We start from the raw sequence: 12,859 nt of genomic DNA, 5'->3' as shown, positions 1-12,859 counted from the left end.
CCGTTGCTGTTGTGTCGGGGTCCGGACTGCGTTGCCTAATTTATCGAATATTCCAGCAAACTTCACGTGGAGCATACCGACTATCCATTAGCGCCTGAAAGCACTATTGTGTGTGCAGATATGCTAAGTCCAACTAGTCAGCGGCTGAAAGTGCAATTAAGTACCGGAGCGAGCATGCCAGAATTGATGCCCAATCTAATGGACAAATAAACGATACACGATATATTACAAAAATCTCAAATATTACTCGGATTTCAGGATGCGGGTGACTTTTTATTCAACGTGTGTTTAAGTTTAAACAACATCACTGGCTTAAAATCAATATCGATTTTAATACCCCCCCCCCCCAAAAAAAAAAAATGAAAAGAAGCAAAGTCTGACTTTGAAAATGATTTTTTTAAAACTCGGGAACAGCGTGGTTTTTTTTTTTTTTTTTTTTTTTTTTTTTTGTTGGCAAGACCATGGAAAACATACGAATGCGTGTCAATATCGAGTTGGTTAATAATGTGACGAGGTGAAATAAATTAGCCAGCTTACCTTTTTTTGGTCAGCATGAAAATATTTGACGACAATTTGGCAGTCATCCATAGTAAGCGGACTATAATCAAACTAGATAAACCTATCTATTGCAGATTTACCGTACTGAAGTTTAATTATAATCTCATTCAGTCACCAGGGGAGATCACAAAAGTGTTGCCATACATAATTTCCCCTATAAGAACTGTCCTTTTTATTTTGGCGGAAGTGGGGTCGTGTTGAGCAAGGGTGGGTGTTAGATACGCAATGAGGTTATTAGATTGTCATTAAGTGTCAATGCACATCACTTCGTCCCCTTCTTTGCATCTCATCCTTACGAATCGGTTTGTAGGTGTGGGTGTTGATGGAGAGAATAAAAAAATGTCAGTTTGAAATAGTGTTGGTCAATTAGACTTAGTCCGATAAACAAACCGCACAAATCTGTGTTGAGACTCAATATCATAACGAGTGAAGGGCTGACTTATCTGCCTAAGTCAGACTATGTGTTGATCAAAAAGATTTGGTTTTTCAGTAAGACTGTTAGTCACCAGTAAAAAAAATATTGTATAAGTACAGGTAGAACAAATCCTAAGTTCGAGTCCCATAACCACCATTACGGCCGACTGTTAAATTCACATAGCCACTATACTGGCCCGTTATGTTATATTCCCATTACACCATTCAGGCCAGTAATGTTCAGTTATCACTGACATACAGGTACAAATGTTGGACCTAATGTCAAATTCCAATAACCGGCATGGTGCCATTGTTACCGTTACACTGCCCTTACCCGCCCCCCCCCCCCCCCCCCCCCCGCCTCCAATAAGGTATAACGGTATCTGATGTGTAAGCCCCAGGTGGTGGGGCTGAGCTAAATGAAAAGGGCATATTGGATTCAGAAATAAATATAAAAACTCACTGTTATTAATGCACTATATACCGACCGGGGTGGGGTGGGGGATAGTCACGCTCGCAATAAAATAAGAGTCGATTGGTACATGCGGAATCATGTTAGCTTTTCAGTTGTTTTAAAATTGATACAACTAAACTCGTATGTTCTTTCTTTAACGTTTTTTTTGTTCTTTTCGCTGAGTACTTATCCTATCACTGTTCCAATTTGTTTGTTTTCTATTGATCTCACTGCTAACTTCGAAATCATTATTTCTACGCTAGCAAGTGCTCACACTGATACAGAGCAATCTTAGACTATATTTGACGACACAACCATGTCAAGACCTGTCAAGAAAGATAACTCTTCCAGAGTCCATTATTTTATCTTCCCGTATGACTTGATAATAACTAATGTAATAATTGGATTTCTTTGCCATATACGAAAATGATTAAAAATGTCAATTGATCAAGTAATATTTACCTTAAGATAAATAATATTTACTTAAATGTAAAAATTTTCGTTTATTTCATTTCAACAGAATTATTCAAATTTCATCCTCTTCATAAATAAATGTGTAAATAGGCCAATCAAATGCCGAGCATCGGAACGATTTAAGAAATGGCGGCAACAGAGAAAGTTTGTAAATTCACACGATGGAAAGGGTTCATTGTTATCCTTGGTTTCAGCATTGTACTTGGAGCTTTGTCTTTGTACATCCGGAGAAAAATATGTAATAATTTTGCTAAACTTCGTAAAAGGTTCGGGTATTAAAAGTCATGTAGGAGTTAAGTACCGACTATTTAAGTAACGGGTGTTATTACGATCCTCATGCATCCAGATTCTTTGAAAGATCGTTATATTTATTCCCTGATATATGCATTTGGAATCATCATTGTTAAAGCACGTGGACAATTTTGGATAATTCAGTACACGTGGGTGGGAATTGGTACACTTGAGTGTGAAGAAATTGACAAAATTATGGTAATAGTGATGTCCCATTCTTTTAAATGTGTTATAAGTATCCAGCAACATTTAGCACTGTTTGAAAGAATAACATACAATAAAACAAAATCCATACCTTTCTTTCCCCCACAAACTTGGATGCAGAATAGTAGATGTAGGATATAGAATAGGCATAGTGGAGAACTCGTCAGGTGTCTGGAAGTTACCCCATTGCAACTAGAGAAGTCGCCCCAAAGATCATAAATACAAATTTAGAGATGTCACACCATGATGGTTACCACTTTATTTTACCTGAGATTATAATTCATGGTGATTAACATTTATAAGCAGCATTCTGCAAAAACAAGTGACTGAGGAATAGCAGAGAACTCGCCCTGGGAGAACTCATCCCAGGCATCAGGAGAAGTTGCCCCATTTCGCCTGGAGAAGCCGCCCCAAGGATCATATATACTAATTCTGAGATGTCGCCACATGGTTGTCAAGGCTTTATTTATTGTTGTTTTTCTTCAACTTAATTTATTAAATCTATAAAATTTGCAATTTATCAACTTTTCCATTTGATCAACTCCGCTTCTGTACTTAACGAAAAATAAGTGTTATGTCTCTTTTGCTCTGCTCTTCAAATCATTAGATACATTTTATTTGTAAAACTAGAGAGGGTGTAAGCATGTGTGATATCTGCAGTTTTATATATGAAAGGGTTTCAGCCTAATAACATAAGCCATGAAGGATTAGATTGTGTTGTGAAAGGAATTACATCTCTCTTTGTTTTACATTCTGCTGTTTAAGGCCTCGTGTTGAGTAAGATTACAGGCTTTGTTCAGCGCAGAATGAATTATATGTGTAGGATAATTTCTATTTTACAAATATGTTTGTAATTTAGTCAACGAATTTTGTAATTGACATTCAACTGATTGTTGTTGTTGTTGTTGTAGGGTTTAACGCCATTTTTCAGCACAAGATAGGCTATACATGGCGGCCAGTATAATTGGTGGAGGAAGAACCCTGGAAAACCCCGGGAAGAACCACCGACCCATGAGAAGCTACTGGAAGGCTTTCTCATGTACCAACGTTAGCCGAGGCTGAGACTCGAACACACACAGAGGTGAGATGGCAATGATCCATAACGGTGAGCGCTTTAGACCACTCGGCCACTCAGGGCCCCGACATTCATCTGAAGTAATGCATCTGTATCTTTTGGACTGGCTATATGGTATACCGTTTTTATATGACATAAAGAATAGTTTCCTTGATATGAATATTTGTAGAGATAGTGTTATCAATATTTTTTATCACATTTACATCTAAAAATGAAATATGCGTACTAGATGCGGTATAAGTAAATTTAATCGTCAGGTGAAAATGATTTAGGCAATCAATAAATTTGTTCAATTCTTTAGTTGAATGCTTCCAGATCATAAATATGTCATCTAAAAATCTGAACCAAAGAGATGGATTTAACTTTTCGTTTTGAAGAAAATCCTTTTCTAATTTACCCATGAAAGAGAAGAGTGTGAAGGAGCCATATTAATACCAATTGACATATCAATTATTTGTATGCATTTCGTATTATTAAATTGAAAATAATTATTTTCCAAGATAAGTTTTATTATTTTACAAATATCTTCACTAGATAGTGTGCTATTAATAGGATTGTTATCAAGAAAATATTTACACGCTTCAATACCATCTGCATGCGGAATGTTGGTATATAGTGATGTTTCATCTAATGATTGAAATTATCAGATAGCTGTCTGGAATAGACTTCAACTTTTTAATGAAAGTAGTTGTATCTTTAATGTATGAAGGAAGTGATTTCATTAAAGGTTCTAAAACACTATCAAGAAATTTGGAGAGGTTTTCAGTATATGAATTACAACCTGATATAATGGGTCATCCTGGAAAATTTAAAGTAAATTATGATTAGGATTTTTATGAGTTTTGGGTAATATGTAGAATTGAGGTGTACGTATGTTAAGAGGGAAAGTATCAAATTCCTCCTATATGGAATTATTATTTTTAGCGATCTCATTAAAGCATGTTGAATTTTTTAAATCTTATTTCTATTGACGGGTCTTCAATAATATGTTTGTAGTATTTTTCATCATTGACGTTCAACTTTTTTAACATAATCATCTTGATTCATAATAATAATAGTTTTGACTTATCATCCTTTTTAATCACTATACTGTCGTCATGCATTAGATTATATAAAGACTTAATTTCGTCCTTATACATATTTCTATGATATTGCTTTTCATGATTACCAGTTAATATCTCTTTTGTGAACGCATATATATAAAATCTAAATGTGAATCTCATAAAAGATGATTTAATTCTGTTATAAAAAAGGTTATCTGGGTGACAAGTTTTGGGGCGACTTCTCCAACCACTCTGGGGCGACTTCTTCAGATACGTTAGGGTGAGTTCTGCCAGGGCGAGTTCTGCATGGGGCAAGTTCTTCGTATACCGTGACTTAGTTATCTATATTGAGTCCAGAATATTGTGATGATGGATGGAAATATACTGCGTAATTTCCTTAAAGTATTTCATTAATATACAACCCGGTTCATTTTGGACTGACTGACACGGAAATTTAGATATATCCCACCCTCTTCGTTTTTCATAGTGTGTACTTAGGCCCTGTATTTGTCAGATCATTATTACTGGCCATCGCAGAATAGCTATCTGCTGCTGCTAGTGCTCTTTAGTACTGTCTGAATGTTACGAAAAACTAGATATAGTCATCTGTGTTTATATGATAAGAAATTCAGTGCAGCCCCATCTATTACATCATATATCAGATTATTTTACAGTTTCCTAATTTCTCTCATATATTTTGTATCCATCTATCCAAAGCAGATCCTTCATTGTAACTGCTTATTTAAATATTTATTTTAAATGAACCCCTTTATTTTCACTGGAATTTAATCTTTTGCCTCTTAATTTTATCATGTTACCTACACCTTAAGCTCCACCCACAGGAGCTTACACAGTTGGTGATACCATAGGCTAGGCTAAAATAGGACTATGAAGCAAATTGTTGACTATACCAATATTTACTGACAATTTTAACTTTTATAATTGATAAAATTAATGATAACATTGACTTATTTGCTATCTCTCTCTCTCTCTCTCTCTCTCTCTCTCTCTTTTTCCAGACAGCTTGGAACAACTAAAGACCATGGGGTGACTTCTTCATTTAAGTTTGGTGAGTTCTCCATGGGCTGACTTCTCTGTATTCCATGCACTGCAACATGGAGCCTATGTAATGAAAAATATGCCACTGACACTTATAAATAATCCATTTAGTGCCAAGTAGAAGTGGATTTTGCATAAAAATTGGAGAAACTGAACACTATTTGTTTTTCTACATCTAGTGTTTGCAAATATAATGGAATTTTGTCAGTCCTGAACAATCTTGACAGTAGTTTTTAAAATAAGGTAGTGAGGCCTGTACTGGCCATATGCAGCATTTTTTAATGAAGACAATGACATAGTAATATACACATTTTGCTAATAATAATGAAAGTTTTCAGTCACAAACATTATGATGATCCCAAAATTAAGAGTGGAATATCTTCATATTATCTGTTCACATGTCTTTCTATATGTGAGTCAAGGCTGGATCATGTCAAATGTTGGGGGCTTTCATTAAATTCAAAAGATTCATGACTTTCCTCACAAGCACCCAAGCAAAAGTTTATGTGTCTATTTACGCAAAGTGAGCATAGTACCCAGTAAAGTTGGGCAAGAACAAAGCAATAGCCAAATTTCCAGTGACCAGTGACTGTATATTTGTGCATAGGTATGATTTGTTAATTATTTAGCGAGGGGGTCAGAAACCCTGTGTGTGCATATATATATATATATATATATATATATATATATATATATATATCAGTAATAATGCTATTACCTTCATTTTCTGAACCACTGATTAGTGTGGCTTAATGAAAATCTCCTGATTAGTGTGACTTAGTGAAAATCTGATTAGTGTGGCTTAGTGAAAATTTCCTGATTAGTGTGGCTTAGTGAAATTCTTCTGATTAGTATGGCTTAGTGAAAATCTCCTGATTAGTATGGCTTAGTGAAAATCTGATTAGTATGGCTTAGTGAAAATCTCCTGATTAGTATGGCTTAGTGAAAATCTGATTAGTATGGCTTAGTGAAAATCTCCTGATTAGTATGGCTTAGTGAAAATCTGATTAGTATGGCTTAGTGAAAATCTCCTGATTAGTATGGCTTAGTGAAAATCTGATTAGTATGGCTTAGTGAAAATCTGATTAGTATGGCTTAGTGAAAATTTCCTGATTAGTATGGCTTAGTGAATTAGTGAAAATCTTATTAGTATGGCTTAGTGAAAATCTCCTGATTAGTATGGCTTAGTGAAAATCTCCTGATTAGTGTGTTTTAGTGAAAATCTCCTGATTAGTGTGGCCTTGTAAAAATCTGTTTAGTGTGATTTAATGAAAATCGTTTAAACTAAGGTTGTAATGGCATACAGCAATTTACAATTCAGTACATGGAAGAAAGAACTTAACAAGTAAACGTATTGTCTTATTATTTTTATTCCCACATTATAAGACAAATATATGCAAAACAACTATGAGAACTATTTCAGAGTTAAACCTTAATCAGAAATAAAATAATTCCATTTAGTTTATGAATAAATGTGAAATACATGGTCACAAAGAAGTAGATAGCCCTGATATAAATTTATAATAATTATCTCTAGTCAGGCATTGTATAAATAAATGATGAATATGTTGATGATTTTGCCTGTGTGTGTGTTTTTTTTGTATATGTGTTAATCAGGAACAATTTGTTTTTAAAATATTACATCATGTATTCTATTGCAACAAAATCCAATGTAATGTTCTGTTCTACATTTTATTAAAACTGTCATTGCCAAACTGAAAGTTCAATAAGAACAATACAACTTTTTTTAGACTAATACTCTCCTTGTGTCCTTTCCAAGTAATATTTTGGGTATTGGTTGTCTGAATAAAATAAAAATAGAACATTTCACTTTTAGCAACTCTGACAATCTTTGAAAAACCTATTGTCATATTCCTCCAACCAGAGAGCGAGAACATTTACTGTTGACTAAAGTGCAGATAATGATATTACCTTATTAATATATCAAATATATGTTTAACATAAAACATTCAGTGAGAATTCTTTTATATTTTCAAACTAAACAGCTACAGTTGTTTCTAAGGAAGTATTAAATTACCCCACCAACTAAAAATTATTCTGAACAAATCGCTCGGTCAGTGAATCATTTAATGTTAGAGATATACATCTGTTGAAAAATGATTTCATATAAGAATCACTGAGTTTAATTGCGTGAAAATAAGAGTATTTCATCTTTATACAGATATAAAAAAATGTGATTTTCAATTTGCAACAGCAAGATCACCAATTTTGCCTAATGTATGATTACCTATCTCGATTGATTGCTTCTTTCACCCAGATAACTTACCTCATCTTCTCTTTAACTCCTCTGTCTATAACTATAACGTCTATGACTTGTATGATTGAGACATTTTGTAAAGCATGATGAAGATGCTATATTTTAATTGCTTGTTTGTTTGTTTTTTAAGTAGGGAGTATACCAGAAGTAATCTATGACCGTTTTGTTCCATGCTTCTGCCTATCAGTTCAAAGGGACGATAACTGATAAATATAATGTTCTTTGCATCTTGCTTAATTGTCATGCAACACAATAATTGACAATTTTCAGTAATAATAATAATAATGACTTTATTTAAAGAGGGTAACACAATTAGCTAAGAACTAATCTACCTTGAGGCCCTCGTGCAAAGGAATTTATCTATTTTAGCTGCATTTTTGAAGCCACTGGATATATTGGTTTTGGAAGTAGGAAATAGAGTGGGCATTTCTAATCTCAACTGGAATACTATTCCAGAGCAAAGTTCCAGAGTATTGGAAAATTTTTTTGGAACAATTCCTTATTTGGTTTGTGAATTTTGTACTGTTTGGTAGACATGGAACGCAGGTGGGGACTATTACCAGGTAGCCTATACTGGAATAGTGATTGTAATTATTCAGGAGCACAATTATTGGATATTCTGTACATTAATTTGCCTTTTCTCAGACGGATTTGACCTTGAATAGGTAATATTTTTAACTTACCAGCTTGCTTTCTTTCAGGATTGATATTAGCCCAAATGCTCTTTTTTGAAGATGTGCCAGCTTTGCTATGCTATGTTTTTATCATTTGAATTACCCCATACTGTATACATTAGGCTAAATAGGGTTGTATATGACTTATAAAATAGTTTTCTCTGCCTTTTCTGTGGGAAAATGTCTTATCCTACTGAGAAGCCATAAACTTGAATTGACATTTTTACAGATATGTTTGATATGTTCAGTACATGATAGGTTATTATCTACCAAAACACCAATTAGTCTCATATGACAGACTGTTTGCATATTTTTATCCTTCCATGTCAGACAGTTCATCACTATCAAGGTTTGTTCTTTTTTGCCATGTTGAGATAAGTAATATTTTGGTTTTACAAGTATTTACCACCATGCTATTGCATATGCACCAGTTGTCCAGTTTGATTAGGGCATCCTGTAAAGAAATTTTGAGTTCATGCTTTGTGTTTTGAATGTCTGCAGGATTCCCACGCAGTTGGGGAGAAGTCAGGAGAAATGATATTTTTTCCGACCATGAAAAGTCCTGGAATTTAAAAAATCTTGATAAAAGTCGAGAAAAACCCGGGAATTACCCGCCACCACTTGACGCCTGAAACAGTCATGTAAATGAGTCATAACTAAGCTATCATTAGTTAAATTTATCAATTTCTCACCAGAATATTCGGAGAGTGCAGTATAGATCATTTGGGTGCTTGCAATAAACATATAGGCTGAGTCAATCCAAACGCTTAGTGGATTAGATTTGTCTAGTAGACTTTTTTTTTCAAAGTCAGCTTGATATCTGTATCTTTCTTTATGTGGAAGGTAGGAAAACCAATCTAGCATCACAAGAGGCAAACATCAGGGTGGCAAAGCATAGCCGCTTACCAGATGGCCTAGCAAATTGTTAGATCAAATGAAATGTATATGAAAATTACTTATTTTCTCAGAAATTGTGAGTATTACAATCATTACATCTTTAATCTGCTGAAAGACAAGATAAAACTACGGCGTTCATGAAATATGACCGGGTACTCAAGATTTGCATTGATAGTTGCATGAGTACATAAATCTAACAACCCACATTTTCAAATGTTGTAATGAAATTTTTTTAAAAAAGTATTAAATGAAAGTCGTATACTGGTTGTAATAAAAATGCAAAAACGAAAGAACAAATTTTTTTGTCTATGTTTTTATATTCTGAGAACAACTTCTGGAGTTTTGTTGTATCACGTGACTACCACATTATCATGTGCACTCTCTGCTTGATAAATCAGACTGGCCAGATTGCTGGTTTTTACAAAAAGTATCTGACTTTCATTTAGTACAATTGAATTTCTCTATAACAACATCAAAATGGAGTTTGTTGTTGATATCATGTGACTAATGGACTTCCAATGTCATCCTTTGAGATTTGTGAAGTGACTAGTAATGCAAATGGCGAGTACTGGGTAAGGTTTCATAAATGCCGTAGTTTCATCTAGTTTGTCAGTGAATTAAAGTCATAACAATTGTAATACTTGCCATTTCTGAGAAAATAAATCATTTTCCTACTGATTTCATGCAGGTATATGTTGATATAACATAAGTTTAAATTTTCTAGGCCCACTGGTAAGCGACTACCATATGTTGCTACTGCACAATGGCGACAAATTCCAAATTTTTTATATGCAATTGCAACAACCCCAACCTAAATGTCCAAATATGAACATTGGGGTGGGAATATTTGGAGGAAACCCCAATTAGAAAACGGACTCTTGTTTGTTTTGTAGTCCAAATTGTTGAATCTCAGAGTTGAAATGAGAAATTGTCGTCCCTTGTATTATTTATTTTTAAAAAAAACGATTCGAGCCCCTGCATCATTACAGGTTTGGGGACCGGTTTAATGAATTACAAGAAAAAAAGTTGATTTTACAGAAAATTCAGTCCTTGTTTATACAACAGTATACAGTTTTTAAGTTTTTGAAATGACGGATTTTTAACCAGATCATCTTAAGGGGATTAGGTTGTTTGAAAAATCTTGTTTGGGATTTTATTGGCACAGATAAATTCAGGGTTAAACTCTTAGTTACAAGACAAGATTCTAAGTATTTTGCATTTATCGTTTTTTATACTGTAAATGGAAATGTTTATTTTCTATAAAATGCATCTATATATTGCTATAGAATTCTTTAAAATTAAAGGTTTGAAAGGGAACAAAACTAATTTATGTTCATGACGTTGTTCCCACTTAGCAACATAATGCAGGTCAGCAAAATAAATTTGGAATTTTTATTTTGTACATTGAAATGACTTTACATGCCAATTTATAGGAATATAATCAAACTTGTTTCGCGTAATATCTTTTGTGGTTTTGTACATGATCATCTTTTCTGGCTTAGATATTTTGAAGAGTCTTGAAAGAGAACCATCTTTAGATTTAGAAAATGCATGTTTTATAATCTGAAATGTTCTTTAGTTCCATTCAGTAATGGTCATATGTGAACCTTGAAAAAATTAATTTCATCCTGGAAATGACCTGGAAATTTATCTTTAGAAAAGCGTGGGAATCATGTGTCTGACAATGTTGTGTCATATGCATAGAGATCTGTAGATGATATTGAGTCCCTTGGTAAAAGTGGTAGGTCATTAAAAAATAAAATAAATAGTAATGGACCTAGAATTGAGCCTTATGGTACTCCATATCTAATTGTTAAGGTTCAGACAGAACATTATATAAACATGTGTTCTCTTACTTAAGTATGAAGTAAACCATCTAACCTTGTTTTCATCACATTAAAGGTGTACCGATGTCACTTTTTGCCAATACCGCATATAGCCGATTATTAAAATTACCAATTTTGAGGCCGATTATTTCATTATTGTTTGTTTTATAACAATGACTGGTTCAGAAACATAAACCTATTAGTGTAATGCGAGCAGTTATTTTGCTGTGTGAGTTATAGCAAGGTTGTTTATGCGCCAAGTGAATTTGAACTTCTATACAAAAACAAACAGAAACCGGATAAGAAGTACATTGCTATTTATAGAAAACAACGATCACACAAACATAAAACTTGAAAAACTTTAAAAGTAACACTGATAAAACCTATGGTTTGCCAATTCAAGATATAAATGAATGAAAATGTATTAAGCTATTTTAACGGACATTCAATGATGCAGGTCGCCATTATTAGATTTCAATAAATGACTATAAAATGTTAATAACGAAAGCCCAGTAGAAATTAAAATTAATAATATGCATGCTTTAAGACTAAAGTTAGATGTCACTGTACACTGGCTGCAGCTAATACTGAAAGCCTAGTTGAGGTAGGTTGTATTTAAGCAACAGTAACATTTCTCCCTTCTTGTAACAATCCATGACGATCCGAAAAAATCTGGCCTGTGCCACTACACAGCTTCTTGCTCAGAATGCTTGAAGCTGGTGCAGACAAATAGCATCTAGCTAATTTGGCCAAGTAGGGGAACTGAAATCTCAGAGCATTCCACCAGCCGTATATGTCTTCTCGTGGCAACAGAGGGCTGGCCAGATACAATTCAAGCATCGCATCAATGGCATCGTCCATGTGGGTTGTTTTGTTGACAGTGTGGACAAGTTCGTCACAGGCCACAGAAAACACATCCCAGAGATGCGACGTTGATGGTCCAGTGACAGTTCAGTTTTTCTTTTGTTTGGTCAGGGGGTCCTCCTGCTTGTCAGCTGATGCAATTATGATGCATTCTGCTCTAAGCCATTCATTGGAGTTGGTCACAAGTAATTCTTCGCTAAATAGGCAACGTTTGAATCGTGGATCTAAGATGGTTGCCAAGGCATGTGTTTAGTGACGTCAACATATCACGGTGCATTGTCTGAATACCTTGACTCGCTTCATGTTCGCGAGCCAGCAACATTCGGAGCATTTTCAGCATGGGAAGAATGATGAATACTGATGTTTGGCTATCACTTACTTCCTTGGTAATGTCCATGATTGGGCAATATTGTTAATCAAGACCCACTGCCCACTGTTGGGCTGTTCGTAGAGAGTAGCGTAAGCCCCCAAGACTTGTTTTTGTTCATATAATGAAACCAACATATTGTATGTAGAATTCCAGCATGTCCGGACATACTGGAAGAGTTTTTTATGGGAAATGTCAATTTTTTCCTGCTGCTCTTCGAGCTGCTGTTGTGCCAGGATGGAGTGCGGGAACTTGCTGACTGTGGATCACGAGATCGCCAAAACATCTTTGACAGCTCGTTGCGACAGAGTGCCATCACTGACAATGAACTGCAGTATGTGTGCAAAACAGATGATGCTGTCGATTTCAGCCAGAAACATT

General features: G+C 34.5%; 1 protein-coding gene across 1 annotated transcript in view; it reads left to right on the top strand.

Annotated features, from left to right (window-relative positions):
* Positions 1-2,016: 2,016 nt before the first annotated feature.
* LOC149784425 (uncharacterized) overlaps positions 2,017-12,859 on the top strand; it is a 44,558-nt gene continuing 33,715 nt past the window's right edge. The window contains exon 1 of the mRNA XM_089932489.1: positions 2,017-2,138. Within this exon, the coding sequence (XP_089788615.1) occupies positions 2,027-2,138 (112 nt within the window). The 5' untranslated portion in view covers positions 2,017-2,026. The remainder of the gene's footprint in view (positions 2,139-12,859) is intronic.

This window comes from Sinohyriopsis cumingii, chromosome 14, assembly GCF_028554795.1.
Source record: "Sinohyriopsis cumingii isolate HCF-2022 chromosome 14, ASM2855479v2, whole genome shotgun sequence".
In the NCBI taxonomy this organism is placed as follows: Eukaryota; Metazoa; Mollusca; class Bivalvia; order Unionida; family Unionidae; genus Sinohyriopsis; species Sinohyriopsis cumingii.
This window is presented reverse-complemented; position numbering and strand designations above follow the sequence as displayed.